Source organism: Podarcis gaigeae (assembly GCF_964106915.1).
Source record: "Podarcis gaigeae genome assembly, chromosome: 6".
Taxonomy (NCBI): domain Eukaryota; kingdom Metazoa; phylum Chordata; class Lepidosauria; order Squamata; family Lacertidae; genus Podarcis; species Podarcis gaigeae.
Window position 1 is genome coordinate 56,502,586 of NC_139682.1, and position 22,496 is coordinate 56,525,081.

The following is a 22,496-nucleotide window of genomic DNA, read 5'->3' on the forward strand; positions in this document are numbered from 1 at the left end:
CAGTCCCATATTGAGGATGTCCAGGCACACATGACTGCGGCAAGGTCCCCATCTCCCAAGAGAAGGTGCAGCCAAACGTGGAAAAAACTACTTTGGAGGAGCATTATTACCTAGCCATCCAGAAGAACAAGCAAATCCAAGAATAACCCCCAAATACCCTTGACACAATTCAGAACAGATGGTACATACAATTGCTAAGCCATCTCTGACTTTTCTGGACTGAGCTTCAGCTTGAGCCAGTGTGGTGTAGTGGTTAAGAGCAGTGGACTCGTAATCTGGGGAACCGGGTTCGCTTCCCCACTCCTCCACATGCAGCTGCTGGGTGACCTTGGGCTAGTCACACTTCTTTGAAGTCTCTCAGCCTCACTCACCTCACAGAGTGTTTGTCGTGGGGGAGGAAGGGAAAGGAGAATGTTAGCTGCTTTGAGACTCCTTAGGAGTCTCAAAGCAGCTAACATAAAGTGGGGTATCAAATCCAAACTCTTCTTCTTCTCACCCAGCCCAACAGCAGGGGTATGGAACTGAGGTGGTGTTCAGCTATCACCACCTCTGACCATTGGCCATGCCAGCGAGGGCAGATGGAAACTGGAATCCAACAAGGGTCCAAGGGTCCCAGTTCCTGCACTAAGGTAATCCTTACCAAAGCCAAATAAGGCAGACTTGCTGTTGCCCAGAAGCAGAAACTGGGGTAAAAATGTGAAACCATGGGGCCAAGGCACAGAGGAATGTTCTACACAGCACTTTATCATTGATGCTAAATAAATAATAAATAACCAGAGCCTTCAAGATGTCACAAAAACAAACAGTCATGTATGGTACCAGCAGTAAAAACAGCCATAATGGTAAGATTCAGCCTGTTCAATCCCCTTCTTGACAATGTATTCAGAGAGAATCTGATTCTGTTCGTGGCCAAGAGCATATTCAGCAGCGTTAACAGTTCAGTCATGTCCACATCAATAAGAATAGCTTTGTTTGATCATCCTAGAAAGAGATCTTATACTTTCTCTGCTCTAAGGGAACACGCTATTCTGAATTCATGATCACTTGTCAATAAAAGAACATGCCAAAAGAGACGACTCTGTTGGTGAATATTATTCAGTCAATACATATTTGGCTTATTTAATGATGTGATCAGGATTCTGCTATTTTTGAATACACTTCTAAGTCACAGATAACTGAATTATTCCTATACCTTAATGACATTTGCCCAGCACCTCATCACTCAGAGCTTTTATAATGAGTTTACGTGATACATTTTTATGGAAAGAATCAGCTGCTGTTCTTCCATGGAGGCCTTTTCTTATAAACACACCCCTGCTGAGTGCAATCAAAATAAAGGCAAATTTTAAGTGAGGATGCATTTGCACAGTCCCATTCAGGCACTTACCCAGGTGCCAACACCTCTCACATGGCGTGGGAGAAGGTAAGCCTCCTGCCCCTAACAACTTCATGCATATCAGTGATGCTGTTGTGGATGCCTGACTTGTGTGGTCCTTAGGAAAGAGTAGTGGGGCTTGTGTAAATAATGCCCTGTGTGGAGCTGCGTGTGACATTATCTGTGGACTGGAGAGTGGGGCATGTTTGCCCACTTCTCTACTACATGTATGCTGTCACTACCTGGGTGCACATCTGAAGCAACATCGTGGGAGGGATGTTTCCAGCTACCCCACCCCTTGCCCTTGGACGTCTTCTAAGAAGCTGCAGCAGGAGAGGGACACTGAACAACATCACAGGAGGGGTGTTCCTAGGACTAAGGTGAAGCTCGGGACCACGCTATTTTTGCTACTGGATGCTGCATGCTGTTTAAGTAACCCCGATGTTGGCAAACTAAGGCTCGTGGGCCGGATCAGGCCCAATTGCCCTCTGGATCTGACCCGTGGACAGTCCTGGAATCGCCACTTGGATCGGCATGATCATTCGGGCTGCGCCATTTTTTTCTGCAATTTTTTTCCGGGCACCATTCCCCCCCACCGTGGCAGTGCCTCCTCCCTCCTCCTGGCTTCTCCCTGCCCTGCAGAGGAAGGGAGCTGGGCTTTGATTGGTGCCAGCAGCCAGCCAATCCAAAGCCTCGTTGCCCATGCGCTGAGGTGTGACTCAGACTTGCCAGACTTGCTATGGGCATCGTGACGGGCACATCGTGATGGTAGCGTCATGGGGCTTCAGCTGGAGCTTGGCATGTCTGCTGGCCCCACGTCTGGCACCCAGGAAAGCTGGTGACCCAGAAAGGAGAGGTGCCACCGCCGCCAGCAGCTCCCAACTGCAGGCAGAGCAGCGGAGGAGGTAGGAAAGGGAAGAGAGGGGTTGGGGAGAGAGGGAAGCCCCCATCCACTGTGTGTGTTGTGTGTGCACACAGTCTGGCCCACCACTGAGGGGCTGTGAACCGGCCCCCTCCTAAAAAAGTTGGTGACCCCTGAAGTAACCATATTATACTTATGGTATTGAAATGTATTTTTGGGGGTATGTTATTATATTTGCTATTGTTTTGTAATATTATTGTGAAATTGTTTTTGTACTGTTCGTTTGAAATGCATTCCTGTTTTCTTTCTTGTAACCAGTGTTGAGCATGATTTCGTTTGGAAAAAAAAGGCATACAAATAAAATGTATGGAAGAATGAATTGAGCCTGTGTGTTGACTTCACGCCACCCATTTATAAGACCTAACTGTAAGAGAAATGTGAACATTCACATAAACCTTGTCTTATACTTTACGATAGCTACAACAAATAATTAGCATCAGCAAGAGGTCAGGAGATGAGGGAAATTCATATCATGTGTGAGTTCAAACCTCTTTGCAATCAACCTGGATTTATTTCCTGATGTGACAGGGCATTTCCTCAGAACAATGCCTGGCCTATGACTCAAACTATTAGATTCCAGTTCCTTTTGCACCCATGCAATAGACACACAAACAAGGCGAGCAGAAAAACTACATTAGGCACATCACCAGCAGCCATATGCCCCTGTTCTGACGGCCCTAAGCAGACAGAGGATATGAGGGATTGTTAAAACAGGAGGACAAAATAAAGAATAGTGTACTGTACCACATGCTTTCAGGGGCTCGTCAGACCAGTCCCTGCAGTCCCTGTGCGAATCGCACACCTTGACTTCCTCTATGCACTCTCCACTCTTACACTGAAACTTGGTGGGATTCTCGCACGCCGCTTCTGTTGCGTCAGGCAAGGGAGGGAAAGCAGATGACGTTAGATTAGGCACGTGAAAATGAAGAAAGGACATAAAGATGCAAGAGGAGGAAATTTAGAGGAAATGGGATGGGATTAGGCAATGGGGTATTTAGCTGCAACATGTGACAAAAGCAAAGCCTACTAAAGTTTTAGTTATTTTGGGGGGGGGGGTATTTCCCTGAGGAAGCCTCATTGCTGGGTGGTCCAGAAGTTCACAGTGAGGAGCAGCTGAGTCGTGAAAAATGGACTAGATGCCCTCTCTAGCATCTATGTGAGCTTTTCCAGAGCAACGGTTTCTGCTATACCCCATACAAGGACACCGATTGCACCTACCGTTAACGCAGCCAGCCTCATCACTGTTGTCAGGGCAGTCATGCACTTTGTTGCACTGTTTGGCTCCATGGATGCAAGTCCCATCGCCACACTGGAACTCATCAGGGCTGCAAGTCACCAGAGCTTGGGGGAAAAAAGGAATAAAAATTAACACACTTCTGAGTATTTTGACACATGTTTTCTGCCTCAGTGTTAATGCTGTTTTTAAAACAGATTGTGATTTTATTGTAATTAACTCTATCTTCTTATTACAGTGGTACCTCTAGTTACCAACTTAATTCGTTCCAGAGGTCCGTTCTTAACCTGAAACTGTTCTTAACCTGAGGTGTGCTTTTGCTAATGGGGCCTCTTGCTGCCGCTGCGCTGCCAGCACACGATTTTCATTCTCATCCTGGGGCAAAGCTCTCAACTTGAGGTAACTCTTCCAGGTTAGTGGAGTTTGTAACCTGAAGTGTTTGTAACCTGAGGCATTTGTAACTTGAGGTGCCACTGTACTTTGTGAGTTGCCTTGGATAGACTAGTCCTAAAGAGCAGGACTTAAATAAATGAAAACTTAAATAAAACAAAATAAACAGTTCTGTTTCTAGCGGTAGTCTCTGGGTTCTGGAATTCATTGCCATTTGACCTCTGGAAAGCTACTGCACTCCCATCTGTTGGAAAGGACCTAAAGTAATTATTTTCTTCAGGTAACCAATATGTGAATCATATTTTTATTGCTGCACTGTTATTAGAAAAGGAAGAGTTAGAGGAATTGTGTTTTTATATTTTGGGCTGAGTGGGTGCTTTTTTATTATTGCTGGTCATTTGGCGCTGAGAGCGATTTGTAGAAATTATCTTGTATTTTACATTGCTGTTTATATTTTTTATTCTTTTGAAGTTTCTTCCGTGGGGACTGGCACCATTGCTTACCACACTAGAATTCAGTCCGGCATACATGGGGAGAGGGACTTGCCCAATTCTGACCTCACAGCCATTCAGTTATGGAGGTTAGGCTGAAAGAGGGTGAATAGCCCAGGGCCGCTCAGTGAGCTTCATAGCTGAGCATAGATTTTCTTTGATTACGGTACTTCCTCCTTATTCAATTTTCAATGCAAACAAAAATACATACATACTTATACTGAGATGTGGGGGACAGATTCATAAATAAATACATATCTAAAAGAAGAAAATTCTTAAAAGTTCACCAGTGTGAGAAAAGAGAGGCTGTGAAAAAACAAACTGTCAACTGAACAGGAAGTGAGTGGTGAAATGTTATAAATCATTTAAAAAAATCCTTATGCAGGTACATATAAGAGAAAGGGAGTCTAAAACACCATCAAAAATCATCAATGTCACCCCCCCAAAAAAGCATTCCAAATATAGACATATTCTGTTGAGGCAGTCTGAATTGTCTTTTTAAAAAGTCCAATACCCTATTCAGTACATTAACTCTCCTTATGGTCTTGACCAGTTTCCTGCTGGGAATGGTTTTCTCAGTAGGCCTTGCTGTTGACAACAGTTCCTTCTACCACGGGGATATCTTCTTCTGTCCTAGCTGCTTCCAATCCCTTTTATTCTGGACCTTTTTGCTCAGCAAGCTTAATTGTCTCTATCATTTCAAAAAAACTGTCAGTAAAAAACAGCAACAACTGAAGGTTTTAGAGGGTGCAAAACAGCAACCTCCGAGCTGAATTTCAAAGCTTACAGCTGCCGCAGTGTCCCTGAATAAACCTATCTCAAAGGACTCATTTGAGTGCCTCCTCTTTGGGGAATTGCATCCTTATCCTAAATGACAGAAAATCACTGCCATTGAGTTGCTGGAGCAATATGACACAGACACTAATTCATGTGATCCAAGAGCTTCCCGGTAGAATCTCTGCGGCAATTTCACAAACTGTCCCGGATATCAGAAATTATGGCTCCTCAATACCCTGGGGCACAGCAAGGAGGCAACAAGCAACAAGCACAGCAGGCACCATAAGGCATGATAACATGATATGGTACAATCCCCCATGCTGGACATACACACAACAGGGACTCAAGATCACTATGTTGAACCATGCTCTGGCAAGGAGAACTGTTTGCACAATGCTTAATAGTGCTTCTGTTTGACCTTAGTAAGTTACAAATGCCTCCCAACTCGCCAAAGTGTCAAAACATGCAGAAGTGTCTTTGCAGGTATGTTGAAAGTCAGATGTGGGAGTGCGCCAAGGTTTCCACTCTGTGCTGCATGTTAGCACATCCTTTAAAAAGGACTTTGTGCAATTATCCTATGGGGATTCTTTTTAGATCCAGCAACATGTGGCAGAAAGCACCAGAAAAAGTGGATGTTGCATTGCAAGGCACTGTCCTGAACATCTCTGGTATTTTTTATTCCAAAAGGCACATTTTACATGTTTACCTTCTGACATATGGTACATTGGGGGACTGCAGTTTTATCACCGTGTTTTGGATAGGGGACCTACTGTCAAGCACAGCCCTCTTCAACTTAAGCCACTTTGGCCTCATTGAAGTCAATGGGACTAAGCTAATTCAACAAAAAATCAGCAATTCAAATATTTTGAAAATTGCCACCTTGGGATCTGAGCAGCCATAGATCCAAGCTGGTTCTTATTTGTCCATGACAGCCTGTTAACAATCCATTTAGCTTGTTAATGTGAAGCAATATGGGAACACACAAAAAATAAGGCAGGTTGAAAACATAGAAGGATGGGACAATGCAGCGTCTTTCTTCACTAACTTGAATCACGGAATGCAAATGCTTGAAGGGTTTGGTGATGAGGTTGTTCTCCTGCTCTATCAGCCAGAAAAACCTACCCACCAAACTGCTTAGGGCTTCTGTTGCCAGCTGGTAAAATGTGCCATATGGAGGCATCTGGAGTAATTAGTCCAAAGTTGCACGTGAAAATTTGTAGCACAAATGGGAACTGTGAAGAATGTACCTGTACGGGGTTATTTCCAGAGGCTTGCCACACTCATTAAGCATATCAGACCTGCTGCAAGCCCTGCGCTGCTCATATTCAATCCATGCTGATCTCCTGCCTGTCTCCTTATGGCTATGTCATTAATAGCTGAGACACTCTTTATATTACATTTCATATTGTTCAAACATAAATGGATTGTATATCATATGAATAATTTTAAAGGCATGCATGTCTTTAGGGATACTTTGAGTTGCTTTATTCTGAGGGTCTATCTAGATCTGTAGTCATTCTCCAGTTATCTCAAGCAAAGGCCTCTTTCAGTACCATCACCTCAGATTACCGTATTTTGCAGAGGATGCCACACACAGTGCTCTGTCGCTAAACACATTTTAAGGGATTAAAAAAATATTTAATACTTCTACAGAAAGAAGAAATATCACCCACCGAAGCAAACCTTTTCTATTTTTTGGTTCATCTGCTCATCTCCCTTTTCGTTTGCTTGCCAAAGCATTTTTACTATTTATCATAATTAACACATAGCCAGTGCTTTCATTCTTTCAAAGTAATTACAGCAACAAGTGAAAGAACCTGGCCTCAGGACAGATTCAGTTTTAATTCCTGACATCCCTCTATTACGTGCACTACAAAGAAGTGTAGTGGGACCAGAGCAGACCTTGTAATGTCAATGTTTTTAAAGGAGAATTTTGAACTTTACACAATAAACATGTTGGGAAGAATTCAGTATTGCACTAAAGCAAACAGCTCCATCTGGTGTGCAGGCTGAGACCCTATCTGCCTGCAGACTGTCTCGCCAGAGTGGTGCATGCGCTAGTTATCTCCCGCTTGGACTATTGCAATGTGCTCTACGTGGGGCTACCTTTGAAGGTGACCCGGAAACTACAACTAATCCAAAATACGGCAGCTAGACTGGTGACTGGGAGCGGCCGCTGAGACCGTATAACACCAGTCCTGAAAGACCTACATTGGCTTCCAGTATGTTTCCGAGCACAATTCAAAGTGTTGGTGCTGACCTTTATAGCCCTAAACGGCCTTGGCCCAGTATACCTGAAGCAGCGTCTCCACCCCCATCGTTCTGCCCGGACACTGAGGTCCAGTACCGAGGGCCTTCTAGTGGTTCCCTCACTGCAAGAAGCTAAGCTACAGGGAACCAGGCAGAGGGCCTTTTCACTAGTGGCGCCCACCCTGTGGAACGCCCTCTCATCAGATGTCAAAGAGATAAACAACTACCTGACATTTAGAAGACATCTTAAGGCAGCCCTGTTTAGGGAATTTTTAAATGTGTGACATTTTAATGTATTTTTAATCTTTGTTAGAAGCCGCCCAGAGTGGCTGGGGAGACTCAGCCAGATGGGCGGGGTACAAATAAATAAATAAAATAATAATAATAATAATAATAATAATAATAATAATAATAATAATAATGCTTGTCTCTAGGACATCAAAATGACACAAGTTGGATAAGACATCATCTTACTGATCCAAACAAGCTATTAAAAACAAAGCATGGAAGGAAGAAGAAAATTCTAGGCTGTTCCTGTTAAGATTCCTTGCCACAATATAGGAAAGAGGTGTCACAAAAGCAAGATGGAAGACAAAGATTGGATGGGAAAAATAAGTGGTATATTCAGGAGCCCAAAGGGAGATTTTTAAACCAGAGTTAAATTCCTGAAGGCAGGCATCGCTTAGTTATTGGACTTATTCATATGATATCCAGTGATTTCCCCCATAGTTTTGTATGTAAATTGAAAGAGGCTTTCTAAAGGGAATGAAAAAATTCAGCCCTCACAGATGGCCATTCGTCAGCCATCCTGCTTACACGTAGCTGTTAGATGTAAATATTTCATGTCATTCCTGTGTCACAATTATGAATATTTCAGTGAAACATTTTCTCCATTTCCTTCTCTCTCTCCCACAGTCATTGGGTGAATGACCAGCTTAAGCTTTTTAGCATCTGAAAAATGGATGAAACATCCCTAAACATTGCAGCAATCTGTGGAAGGCACAAAGCTAACTGTAGAGAAATCCATTATTCAGTAACTTGGGGCCGTGAACATTGCGATGACTTCTATGAGAGGAGCTTCTATTTTAGCATGCAAAACTTATGCAGCTGTAGATAGCAGTGTTTCTTCAGTAATCTCAGTTCAGGAGCAGAAAAGTATACTGCAAATGCTTTTCTGTGGATAGCCTTAAGAGAATTAACTACCCCATCAACTCTGACTGGTTACCCAACTGCCAGAAGAAATGTTATACAGAAGCTAGCAGCATTATCACTTTGCCTAGAACTGTTGCTCATAGATTCAAGGGCTAATGTGTAATTCGATAAATAAGGGTGTAGATTATTATTATACAGTGGTACCTTGGTTGTTGAACTTAATCTGTTCCAGGAGTCCGTTCGACTCCCAGAACCATTCGAAAACCAAGGCACGGCTTCCAATTGACTGTAGGAACTTCCTGCGCTCAATCAGAAGCCGTGTTGGATGTTCGGCTTCCGAAAAACGTTCACAAACTGGAACACTCACTTCTGGGTTTGCAGTGTTCAGGAGCCGATTTGTTTGGTAGCCAAGCCGTTTGACAACCAAAGTACCACTGTACTACATACATAGAAAGAAAATGGAAATAATAGTAATTGCAAAACAGTAGCGGAAATACCCCAAATGGGTATAATCCTACAGACTGTATAAAGAAAATGTAAAAAGGAATAAGATGGTGAGAATATTATCATTTCAAGGAAATAATTTATAAAAAGGGAAATCTGAAGCAGGTTCTATCTAAAATACATGCTTTTCTAAAACTGCTGAAGTCACATTTGGGTACACGGTACAAATTGTATGTATTTTGCTGTGTGTGTGCGTGCGTGTACACACACACTAATAAAGTTTGCTTTTAAAAATATAGCATGTTGCTCTTGGGAGCCTGTGGGCTCATTTCTACCATAATAATTTAGCTATCATGGGGCTGCACTTCAGAATTTTTATCTTGAAATAATAATCCAGAGTTTCAGCAACACTATTTTCCTGATTATCTTGGGTGAGTCACAGGTCAGTATGGAACAGCAACCGAATCCACTAATGACACCTTATCTTGGGATAAAAGATGCATGAAAGAAGCAGCCCTGGTTTGGCTTGGTGGTGGCAGCTCTTTTGCAACTCACTTCAACCTCCGATTCACTGATTCACATGTAAACATGAAAGGCTGCAGTTCTATGCATCTCTGGGAGTAAGACCCTCTGAACTCAGTGAGACGTTACCTCCAAGTAAGGACTCATAGGGCTGGATTGCAAGGGCAATCACTTTAGGATAGATGACTGTTGATAGGCCCACAAAAAAACCCCATGAGAAGGCTAACTCCCCATGTGCCCTTCAATGCCCCGTGGACACTTACGACAATCTTGCTCGTCCGACTTGTCTTTGCAATCCTCATCTCCGTCACATTTCCAGTTCAGATGGATGCATTCTCCATTGCCGCACCGGAACTCGTGAGCTGCACAGGTGCTCGTGGCTTGTGGCTTGGCTTTGAAGCCACATTTCTCCGTTGACTCATCAGAATGGTCCTCACAATCAGGCTGATTGTCACAGACCCAGATCTCTGGGATGCACAGGCTGTTATTGCACTGGAACTCGTTGGGGTTGCAGGTGAGGGGCGGGCACTTCCTCTCATCACTGCCATCACCACAATCATCGTCACCATCACAGACAAATATTGTAGCTATGCAGGTCTTGTTGCTGCACTGGAACTCAGTAGGGGAACAGACTGTGGAATAAAAGCAAAAGAGGTGAGTTAGGAGAGCTCAAGCCTACCCAACAGACATAGTCTTCCATATTTTCAGTGTTTCAGCCTTTCTCCAAAGAGCCATCCAAATCTCTTTTTGTTTCCTAGTGGAAACCTCAGTGGGGGTGGGGATTAACATGCATTTTTATTGCATGCACACGTGTGTATTTTATCACCATTGCCTCCTACTCTGTTCCATTCTGATGCTTCCACCTGCTCCTTGTTGAAAGAAATAATAGAGATTGCTCTTGCTATCCTCATTCTTATCCACTACCACCAAGGGCACAGCTATACACCTCTATTTCAGGGACTGGAAGGTCCACAAGGTGTACCAACACCAACCCGATTCATAATGGTAACTACAGAACCAAAGGGTCACAGCTTCCATGGCCTGCTTCCTGCTCATCAGCAGAGAGAGCGCCAGGGGGGAAATCAGTTACTGGTCTTTCCCAGGGATACTTCTTGCATTCCTGATTGTGTGCTACAGCAGTATTCCCCAACCTTGGGCCTCCAGCTGTTTTTGGAATACAACTCCCATCATCCCTCACTAGCAAGACCAGTGGTCAAGGATGATGGGAATTGTAGTCCAAAAACAGCTGGAGGCCCAAGGTTGTGGAACACTGTGCTACAGGACTGAACAAAGAAGAAGTGGATGAGTCTCAAAGATGGCAAACAAATGAATAAGGGGTATTCAGTTTACTCCAGGTGATCAGAAGGGTCATAAAATATATCTTGAATACTCGACTAAGGAAAGGTTCATTTTAATACTTCTCTCCTTGCTAGTGCCTGCTAACCCAACAAGAACCCAAAAAGGATGGCGTGTCCTGTGCCATCTTTATGTCTGTAGTGAGTGCAAGAGTGTCAAGGGGCTGGGGGAGAAGAGTAGCCTTCAGCTGCGCAATGAAATATGCAACTAGGAACTCAAGAAGTTGCCCCTGCAATGTGCATTCGCCCCTCCCCCAAGGGAGCATCAAGAGGGGGAGAACACTTCAGTCTCATTTGCTCATGCTCGCTCTTCAAAATGCATGCAAATGGGAAAATGGCTTGTTGTCTAGCACTGAGGCTGAGCTAAAGGAAAAAATGGCCAGATGGTCCAAAATCTCTTTCCAGCATGAAAGCAGCAAGGTGGCAAATGTAACTGGAGTAGTCCAAGAATTGCAGGTCACTATAAAACAGTTGGGATGTTGGGAAAGATTGAGGGCACAAGGAGAAGGGGACGACAGAGGATGAGATGGTTGGACAGTGTTCTCGAAGCTACAAACATGAGTCTGACCGAACTGCGGGAGGCAGTGGAAGACAGGAGGGCCTGGCGTGCTCTGGTCCATGGGGCATGAAGAGTTGGAAACGACTAAACGACTAAACAACAACAAATAAAACAGTAAGAGGGAACAACTGTACAAATTTGGAGGGGGGAAAAGAGCAAATCAGTTGCATAGAAAGGCTGGAGAACAGCACTGCAGCCAGTTGGGGAGGCCAGATATCAGAATGCCCCAGTTAAAGACTAGGGGATGACTCGAGTCCGTGCAGGCTTGTTATCTGCACTACAGTATACTCTGCTCTGGCCCTTCATGAGTGCCAATTTCATTCCCCTCCAAACGTAAGTAGATTTCTGAATTTCACAGCATGTCTTGTTTTGAACACATTAAGAGGTATGCATAGGGCAAATGCTCAGTGAGGTACGCAGGGATTTAGCTTCTGAGTTGCACTGATAAGCCCCTTTGCAACACAGTGAAATTTTCCCCTAGAAGTCACCGCGTGGCATTTGCATACAAATGAGAGTTTTCTGAGCTATAAAGTTGGGATTGATATTTTTCTCTCTCCTGCAATCTCTGCATGCCTGATTCAAAGTTGAACTAGAGGAAGTAGTTCAAATTAAAACTTCCAGGTGCCCTAGTGGCAGGGAACTAATGGTCACTTAGGTTACCAAAAGCAAATTCACCCCCCCCCCCATCAACAGCTACCACTGAAAAGTCTTAACTGTGTGTAATTTGTTTCGCTATTAAGACACACACACACACACACACACCTCTGCTTCAGCACTTTCAAGGATCCATAGGGAAATGATTACTTTTACAAATTATGCAACATGAAACATCACTCTTGGAAACAAGTTCTTTTAATTGGCGCAAGAGGGCATTTTTTTGTTAACAGTTGAAGTAAACATTGCTCCTCCTGTACCATTCCAGTGAGATCCCACACAGCTTACTAGTAGCTGAGATAATAACAATATGGAGGAGGGGGGTTAAGCTGGAGGAGGCTGTTAAAAAAGCCCCACAACTGGTCCACTGGTCTTTATTTATGCCAAGGTATCTAATTACCGTAGATGCAAGCCTCAATTCTAAATTTCTTTCCTTGTTTCATTTGCAGCATCAGGTGGCTTGTGCCCAAAGACTGTGATATGCAACTGAACTGCAGAACAGAGGTGCACAGAATTGGGTCAAACTGTGCACAGAAGTGTTTATGAAACATGCCTGTTTGACTTTAAGGCAGGGGGTGGGTTAATGTTTTATGTAAAAAGCAGTAGAAGAGGAGAGAGAAGCCCAAATCCTCCTCCTATTTCACTTTACCATACTCTGCTGCTTTAAACTCACAGAAATCATAGAATTGTAGAGTTGGAAGGGACCCTAAGGATCATCTAGTTCAACCCACTTCAATGCAGGAATATGCAGCTGTCCCATACAGGGATCAAACCTTGGCATCATCAGCACCATGCTCTAACCCACTGAGCTAACTGCTTCTCCCAAGCTTGGCTCCAATGCCAGAAGTGAGTCAGCAGGGAAAGAACAGCTTAAAACAGTAGAGTGCAGTGAGCTAAGGCACAAGACAGGTATGGTGTGACAAAGGCCGACCCTGAATCTCTTTAAGTTCCCCATTACAGCTAAAAGCTGCCAAGCCACCTAATTCCCACCACTTATAAAAACACAGTCGGAGACTTCCTTTGAAATACTGAGAAAAGACTTGGCACTTTCCTTTTTAATTAACACCTTGACCACCCCAGCTCCCAAAAGGTGTTCTGGTCTGCTGCTGGATTCTACAGGGCAAGAATTGCCTGACCACAGAAAGCTCCAAGTGACCAACTTGTTCAAAAAGAGCTTGAGAGTAGACTGAGCCTTTTTAAGCCTCAGCCTCAAGACTTCCTCTCCTGGGCTCTGCCCCCTTGTTGAGAGCTTCAGGGGGCCAACCCTCTGGCTTGAAGATAGGCACTCCCTCCCTCCTCCATTCCTTAGCCTACCACCTGGTACACTCCCTGTACCACTGGGCTTGAGAGGTGCTGTGAGAGGCCTTTGGATCCTCAGGAGCAGGGGAAGACACCTGTAAGTTCTGGCTTTTGCCCACAGGCCCTGGTGGTACAAGCAGCTCTTTTGGAGGCTCCTGTCTGCTTAAGTGAAAAGCAGCCTTTCTCAGCCTAACGCCCCAGCCCATGGCTGAAGGACGCTAAAGAAAACTGGGCACTTTCCCCTCACCTCTGTTGTGATTGTAGGCTGAGCGTAAAGACAACAGCATTGCAGCAGCTTTGCACCAACTGGGTCAGGAGTGGAAGAAGGCTTTGGCAACAGTTCCACAAACCTACCATATTTTTCGCTCTATAAGACGCACCAGACCACAAGACGCACCTAGTTTTTGGAGGAGGAAAACAAGAAAAAATATATTCTGAATCTCAGAAGCCAAAACAGCAAGAGGGATAGCTGCACAGTGAAAGCAGCAATCCCTCTTGCTGTTCTGGCTTCTGGGATAGCTGCACAGCCTGCATTCGCTCCATAAGACGCATACACATTTCCCCTTACTTTTTAGGAGGGAAAAAGTGAGTCTTATAGAGCAAAAATTATGGTATTTATACTGATGGGGGCTCCTTGTGTTTTTGTAGGGGGATCAGAGATACTTTGGGGGTTGTTCATGTATTCCAAGATTGAGCCTGATGGTTTTGGAACTGCAATCCTGAATTATCAAGTTGCTGTGAAATCTCTCCTCAATCCTATAAACAAGTCCACATGGGCTACATAGCATGTAATTCAGTCTCCTATACAAAGGGGTTTGTGACATACCTTAATGCCAGTCCTTCTGGTGCTTATTTCAAACCGCCAGAAGTCTAAGATTTCAGAACTTCATGATCATGCAGACATGATCCAACCCATGACCATCGTAGCTAACACTTTCCTACAGCCAGAGAGTGGCCATCTCTCCCTTCGGTTCCCCCAAGTACCCTGTACTTAATTGGCACTTTCAACTGAACTATTCATCTTGCTTAATAGCTCAACAGCAGCCCTCTTGGATCACTAGCCTCATTCCCTTATTAGATAATAATTTACGGTAGCAAGGATAAAAGCTTTCCTGAAAAGTTCAAAGAGTTGTGATAAACGTGAAAGATGCAGTGACTGTACGCTGCTAATGTAGCACTCCAGGTTGCATAGAGGAAATTGCCTTTGTAGATTTCATTTGAGTGGATTACAAATCAATGAGCAAAGTTTGCATAAGCAACCCTCCTTTTTTTTTTTTTTGGCAGGGCTGATGCAATTTATAAACTTCAGCTGTGAATTTATTTCTCTTTCCTGTGGGTCTAACAAGCATTTCTTTCTTTCATTCTTCATTAGCTCATCTCCGCCTTTCCTTCTGCTTGTATACCTTTTCTCTGTCTATTGAAATCTGCCAAACATGCAAATAAGACCATTCCACACATATGCACAAAAATGACCCTCCACCAGCAGCTGATACAAATTAATATACTGCTTCTTCCTCATCTCCTCTGCGCCTGCTTATGGACCTATGTGTTCTCACATCAAAGGCCATCTCAAATAACCAATGGATGCAATGCTAAATGACCATAAATAAGATGTGCTGGCTTTAACAGAAGCCATCTGTTTACTTTCTTTGATTTTGCTATTACATTACGGTATGAGTTTATTTACTTGCGAGGGGAAAGATATGGATTTCTTTTTAGTTTTGTTCTTCAAGGTTCCAAGAAAGAGCTGCTGCAATTGCAGTTGAAGAAGTCACTTAAAGAGCTCTCAAAAGTAATCTTCAGGATCCTAGATACCAAGTAAAGTTGTACCAGGAGCATTAAAATGAGAGCAGTAAACAATAATGCAGATTTACTTTCCCTACCTCTTCCTCTAAAAAGAAAGAAAAATGTGGAGTGGGGTAGAAGAGAAAGAGAGAGAGATGGAGAAGCATATTTATTCATCTATAGACCAATATATATCTTATGACCAAACACCCCCATACATGTTTTGTTCACTAGAAAACTGAAATGATGCAGTTAAGAAGAGTATATTATGAAAACTGGCATAATGCACCTCATTTCCAACAGTTATTTGTCTGTGTGTATGTGGAGGGGGAAAATGGAAGGAAAGAAAAAAAAGCACTGACTCAATATGCATGTAAGGGCATTTAGATGTCTCTTGCATTCTTTTCCTTAAGAGTGCTTTGTAATAAAAGAAGGGACAAGCAAAAAAAGCTTCTCTAACTGTAAATTTCCATACAAGTGCTTTGACTGAATGGTTAGTCAGATCATTAACCCTTGGGAGAACAATACTGGGAAAATAGCTCCAGAAGAGATGCTAGGTATATTGCTACTTGAGACTGAAAGTCCAAAGAGTGGCACTCCTAATTTGACAAAATTACCATACTTTAATGTAGGGATGGGCAAACTATGGTCCTACTGCCACATGTGACTTAATTTCAAAAGCCCTTTGCAAGGGATCAGCTCAGACTGCTAGCAAGAGAGATCTGTTTCTCTCCTTGCAAACCACTGGGAGGAAAGGAAGGAGGAGAGAGAGAGAGAGAAAAGGGTGTCAAAAAGAGAGGGGAAAGGGGTGTCAGAGTGAAGGGGGGATTCTGCTCACTTTTGACTCCACTACTGGCAAGTCACCTCTGAGAGACTGTAGCACTTAAGAGCGGGGAGGGGAAACTCTCCTTCAATAGCATCCCAGTCTACTACCTGAGATGACTACATCTCTATGGGTTGTGGTAATAAACCCTTGGGGTTTTTCAGTTGGGTTTTTTAAGCATGATAAATGTTTAGAGAGTTCATATCAAGTTTAAAAGTTTATAAACCGCTATAAATGTCCTACTTTTGTTTTTAGTTGACTAACTGTAGCCAATTTAACCAATTAACTGGTAAATCAATCAACCCATTTATATACATGCCACAGCACTTTTGGGCTATGCAATAAAGGTAACAATTCTCCTCACAAATATCACAGGTAATGTATTGTTGTGAAAATAACTTTTCCCAAAATAGTTTCCGAGGCAATGGTGCTTTTCAGGCAAGTTCTTTTCAATCTGCCAATCACAAAATGGTCCATCAGGTTATTTAATGCACTTTACCCCTCAATACAACAAGTGCAGCATTACAAACAATTAGCATTCCCAGAGTGTTATGTTCAGTTTGTACTGAATTGCTTTGGTATGTGCCCATTTATTCTCCAGTCTGGATGAGACTTGTCAGCTAAACTAGCAATTTCGCAACAGCTTTCCCAGAAACAAATGAGGTTGTGCGTGTAATTGACTATTAGCTCACATATTTGGTACATGGCATGGCATGTTGAAACAGCTAATATTATTTGTCACATAATAAAACATGGTCCGGTGATATGAACTGTGGCAGGAAAACATATTCCTGAAATGCATAGAGTAAAATTTTGGAACAATTTCCCTGGAAACACTGTGGATGCAAAAGAACCATTACTCATTTTGAAAATGAACTGGATCAAATCAATGGCTGATGAAGGCTAGTCTGGTATCTCAGAATGGCTCCACTGGAATCAGTAAAGAACGCTTCACTTCCACATAACCTTCTGTTAACTATTTTGTGCTACTTGTTCCAAAGTACTGGAGTTATCCAGAAGTGGAGCTGGAAAGCAGGACATGAGCTAAAGGAGTTAGGGCCAAGGAAGGAGCTTTCATTTCATGCTCTGGCCAACCTATCTGAACGCAAGAAGGACTTTTTCAAGTTAGACAGACTACTATTAACAAAGCTACTGTAGCAGCCAGTGTGGCATTGTAAGGTAAAGGGGAAAGGGACCCCTGACCATTAGGTCCAGTCGTGGCCAACTCTAGGGTTGTGGCGCTCATCTCGCTTTATTGGCCGTGGGAGCTTCCGGGTCATGTGGCCAGCATGACTAAGCCGCTTCTGGTGAACCAGAGCAGCGCACGGAAACGCCGTTTACCTTCCCGCTGGAAGGTATCTACTTGCACTTTGACGTGCTTTCAAGCTGCTAGTTGGCAGGAGCACGGAACCGAGCAACAGGAGCTCAACCCGTCGCGGGGATTCGAACCGCTGACCTTCTGATCGGCAAGTCCTAGGCTCTGTGGTTTAACCCACAGTGCCACCTGCGTCCCAAGTGCTTTGACTGAATTGTAAAACTGCCTTAAAAAGAGTAGTTATTGAAGGTTTGAGTGTAAATTTTAAAAAGTTGTATTATTATGAACTTTTTAAAAAGAATTCAATGAATTAATGAAAAACAGGCCAGTTTTGCATTATATAAACAAAGTAATGACACATTTTTATAATGAATATGAAATATACTCAGAGTCGCAAAGTGATTTCATGCTCTTTATTCAGCTCATAGTGGTGAGGAGGAATGAATGAAAGTCCCCTCAAAGTATCTGCTTTATATACATTATTTACACAATGGGCTGCACATGATTGGCTAATTCCGGAATTCTACAGTAAGCCAATCAGGTTGTGGATTCACTTCTATCTGGAGCATGACTGGGTGGTTCCTGCCAACCAATCAGACTGCTGCATTGTTCTAGGACCAATCAGACTGCTGCATTCTGAATCCTATTGTTCTAGGACCAATCAGACTGCTGCCTTTTGGATTCTTTTTTTAAAAAAATGATATTTATTAGAAGTTTCAAAAATTACAGAAAAAAGAAAAAAAGAAAACAACAAAAAATTTAACAAAACATACATAACAATACATCAAAAAAGGAAAAAAAACATAAAAACCAATACAACAATAACAATAAAAAAACACACATCCAATATTCCATATCTTTCATTTACTTGTTTCATCGACCTCCTCACACCTCCCTTTTTGTATTCTAGTTTAATTATTTGTTTCAGCAAATTCTTTCCATCTTTCTCAATTTTTATTGAGTAATTTGTCTTAACAGTCTAACCTATTAATTAACTCAGCAAATCCTTTCCATCTTTCACTATATTCTGTCATTCAATTTACCTTAATTTATTTTAACCTTATCTTACCATAAAATACCTTAAAGCTTAAAACTTAATATTTATTTGTACATAATTCCTTATATCCTTTCTACTAAAGCCAAATATTTTCATTCCAACCTTTTTCCTAATGCTCATTAATTTTACACTAATTCCCACGTCTCTTCTTCCTGGTCTCGGGTTATGTCAGTCCTTACTGTCCATTCCATCTAGTCCATCAACCTGGTAATCTTATGTCCGAGGCTCTTAAGTTTTTTCCATGTCCCTTCTGCAGATCTTCTTCTTGTTTGTACCTGCACTTTACCTTGTCTTTTGTTGATCTCTTTCTTAATTTCTTTTCTTTCTCGTTGAGGAGTAGGTCTCGGGGATACTCCAACTCAAAAATATCTCCGTCTCTCCTCAGCAGATCAGCCCATTCCCCACAGTCCCATTCCCCACAGTTAGCAGTGTAGTACAGAAAATATTTAAAAGCATGTTTCAAAGTCCCACCAAAGTTAAGGGCCCCCACATCTCCAGACCCCCCCCCCGGCCCACTCCAAATTCAGTCTTCAAGGACAGCGGCTTATGCTCCTGCAGGGCCTCGGGTCTCTCCATTTGTGTTACTTGAGGTTCAACAGCAACCTCCTCCATTATCTTCTGCATTTGCACTTGCCCTGTCAAAACAGGTTCCTGCGTTGGCTCCTGAATGGTTTCTGTATAAATATTCACTGTTTGTCCAAAATTTTTGACTGCAACAGTCATCAAATCCATCTTCTCATGCATCTGCTCCAACAAAGCGCTTGTCTTGCAAAAAGCAAGCACCAAAACTTCTTCCAAACACATTTTTATTCAAGGTCAGGGTCTGGCCCCACGATCTTAATCTCCACAGCTGTGAAATCCCCAGATAGACTCCAAGCTCCCTCTAGAGGAGACAATTTCTATTTGTATCCATCTTTTGAAAGCAGGTCCAACAAAAGAGAATTACTTTCATTTTTCAAATTCTTTGTTTCTTTTAAATGCAAAAGGCAACATTGGAATCAATTTGTTTCTCTTCTTTAACTATCTGTCAAAAGGCATTCCATTCAGTCAATGAACTTCCCCAAAAATCTCTGTCTCTGACACCCCGTTCCCAGGTTTGAGACGGTAGAAATTTATCTTTCTTTACTCTCTCTCCTGCAGGCTTGAACAATCAAAATTCCCCCTCTTTACTCCTGCTTCCAAGAGGGGTTTTGATGGTTAAAACTGGAGGAATTTTAAACCTTTATATACGACTTTCCTGACTTTAGCTTGCACAATTTTTGCTTCAGTCTATTTACAAAAGCGGAAGGCGGACTTCCTGTTTAGAACCTTCCCGCTTCAGTGCCAAATTAAAATGTTTCTTAATCCAATTTTCCATTCTACTCACGGGTACTTGTTTAGAGTCCAATTGTCCACAGGAAAAAGTCAGCGCTCTCCGGCAATGGCTGTGTGGCTTCACTCCGTAAAAATAGTGGTCGATTCAAAACACCGCGCCGCTCACCCCACGTTGCTTCGGATCCCCGAAAAAGGGGTTTCCTTGTGAGTAGGGGGGGCGCTCCTGGTGTCAGCTGAATCCCACGTTCCCAGCCTTCCTCTGCCTGGGATTTTTGAAGGGTCTCCGCCTTCGCCGCAGCGGCAAGACCCGATTTTCGCGGAGCGGGTTCCTCTTGATCAGAGGAATTCCGCCATTGCCAATGGCGCTAACCCGGAAGTCCCCACTGCCTTTTGGATCCTATTGTTCTAGGACCAATCAGACTGCTGCCTTTTGGATCCTATTGTTCTAGGACCAATCAGACTGCTGCAGTTTGGATCCTATTCAACTTAGTACATAACAGAATATATAGGTGCACAACCTTTGAAAAATGCTATCCTCCCATATCCAAATGATACACATTTTGGATTTCAAATTCTCAAGCAGATACAGGCCCTGGAGATGAGGATGCCCTGGAAACCCATCTATCAGAAGCAGAGCAGAAACTCCCTCCCAACTTCTACGCTCACGGTCAACTTCTGAGTCAATGAGCAGAATAAGAATAATCTAAGCTGATCAAAAGGAATAAGAAAAGCTTGCTTCATTCAGTAAGAGAACCTTGCAGCTACAACGACTGAGACACAGACTCCCAGCAGTGCAACTCTACTGAATAATGATGTATAAGGCACTGTTCCTAGTACAAGTAAGTGGGGTCATCGCCCCATAAAACTTCTACTTCCGCTAATTTAATTCTCTTGATGGGAATTCTCCACTAGGGCAGAGATGAAGACTGCTGCATTTCAAGGCCTAAATAGCCCCAGTATTTAGCACATTTTGTCATTAACTCCACTGAAGCAAAGAGGAGAAGAATCAGGAGAAAGCTGGAGTTTGGCACATCAAATTTTACCCATAAAAGGTTGGGACAGGTGGAGAAAAAGGCCCGTGGGAAGGAGTGGAAGGAAAACAGGAGACATTATGAAGAAATTATCTTCAAAAATAGTTTTCAAGTAAAATACAAGGTAATGGGCTCTTCAGTTAGTATTTCCAACTAAATATGAAGTCTGATGCTAAACATTATAGCAATACATATCTCATTATCTGAACTTATGCCTAGTGGAGACTGGAATAGCCCCTTGGCTCTCTTCCAAGCCATTAGAGCAAAATGTTTCTTCCAAATTCCCCCATTTCATTATTTTGTCACAGTCAAAGAACACAGAAGAATCTAAAAGGAACACAGAGATGGAAACAATAATAGTTGCAGGTTTATCAAGTGTAAGTCTTTGATAAATAAGATAAGGCAGGAAAGAATACTACACCATTGATTTTACATGCTGTTTAACTACTGGACAGCTGGAAGGATTAATGCTGTGCATTATGCCCTGGCTATTCAGAAATTAAAACATAGTGTGCCAGCTGCTACTTTATCACTGCTTAAGGTATTAGAGCTCCTTAGAAAGCAGGAGAAATTGTTCTTTAGTTACTACCTCATCTCATATTCAGATTTATCCTGCAGATTCACAACAAAGAGGCAAAAAATAAAATAAAATTGTCTCTGTGGTTGCCTGTAATCACACACTCACAAACAGAAATGAGGGTGCTTTTGGCATGAACATATTAGCTGTTTGTCATAGTTAAATGCAAAGCAGTGCATTCATGGAGCATTCAGCCTGACACTTAAATTGGGCAAATAATTTTTCTTTGCACATTATGAGAGCAACCTCGCTTGCCAAAGAACGGGGACACAGGTGCTCCTGTTTCTCTTGCACAGAGAAGTCCTCCGCATGACTCTCTTTAATGTGAAATGGAGGGACTGGGTTGAGGGAGGTGCAGAAGCAGAAAAGTAGGACCTTGGACCTCCAGGAAGGCTTGGAGCAAGTTACTGTTCTTTCATCCCAGTTATTCAAAATAGGAAACAGGGTTATTGGGAAGGTAAATGATGGCTGCTTCACCATGCAAAATTTGGTACGTGGAAGTCACTTTTAGATAGGCAGGAAAGGCCATAGATCTTACATATAGTTTGTTCAGTGTGTGTGTGTGTGTGTGTGTGTGTGTGTGTGTGTGTATTTTGCCAAGGCATTTTACCACAGTGTATACTTGTGGAGAAACAGATGCATGTGCATTTATCCAAAATGACAAATCTACACAGGAGAGTCACGCTGCTTAGAAAAATGGAATTGACTACTATGTGGGAAATTTTCATCTTGTGTGTTGCGGCCCTTAGATTAAGACTTATAAACCACTTTGTATACTAATACAGCAGTGCATTATAGAGATTGTAGTAAAAAATAAAATAAATCCTAGAATTGTAGAGTTGGAAGGGACCGTGAGGATCATCTAGTCCAACTTCCTGCAGTGCAGGAATCTTTTTGTCCCACATGAGGCTCAAACCCAAGACCCTGCGATTAAGAGTCTCATGCTCTACTGACTGAGCTATCCTGCGGGCTAAATCGTGAAAGAAGATATACCTCCACTCATCCATAAATCTGTCACAGAGGATGTACCCATGTTGTGATAAAATAATAACAATCCTACTACCAGAAGAACAAAAAAACCTATGAAATGATTTTTCTGCTTCTCAGAGACGAAACAAGAATGCTTTGAAAGATCCAATGTGCTTTGAAGTTAGGAAGCTGGGCAGTAGT

At 42.7% G+C, this 22,496-nt stretch overlaps 1 protein-coding gene across 3 annotated transcripts in view; it reads right to left on the reverse strand.

Moving 5' to 3' along the window:
- Positions 1–22,496, reverse strand: part of LRP8 (LDL receptor related protein 8) — a 188,296-nt gene that overhangs the window by 19,981 nt on the left and 145,819 nt on the right. For 2 of the 3 annotated variants that reach the window (XM_083742608.1, XM_083742610.1), the window contains 3 exons: positions 9,821–10,189; positions 3,516–3,638; positions 3,042–3,164 (listed from right to left, as the gene is read on the reverse strand). In XM_083742608.1, the coding sequence (XP_083598734.1) occupies positions 3,042–3,164; positions 3,516–3,638; positions 9,821–10,189 (615 nt within the window). The remainder of the gene's footprint in view (positions 1–3,041; positions 3,165–3,515; positions 3,639–9,820; positions 10,190–22,496) is intronic. The other variant, XM_083742609.1, reaches the window with a different exon arrangement.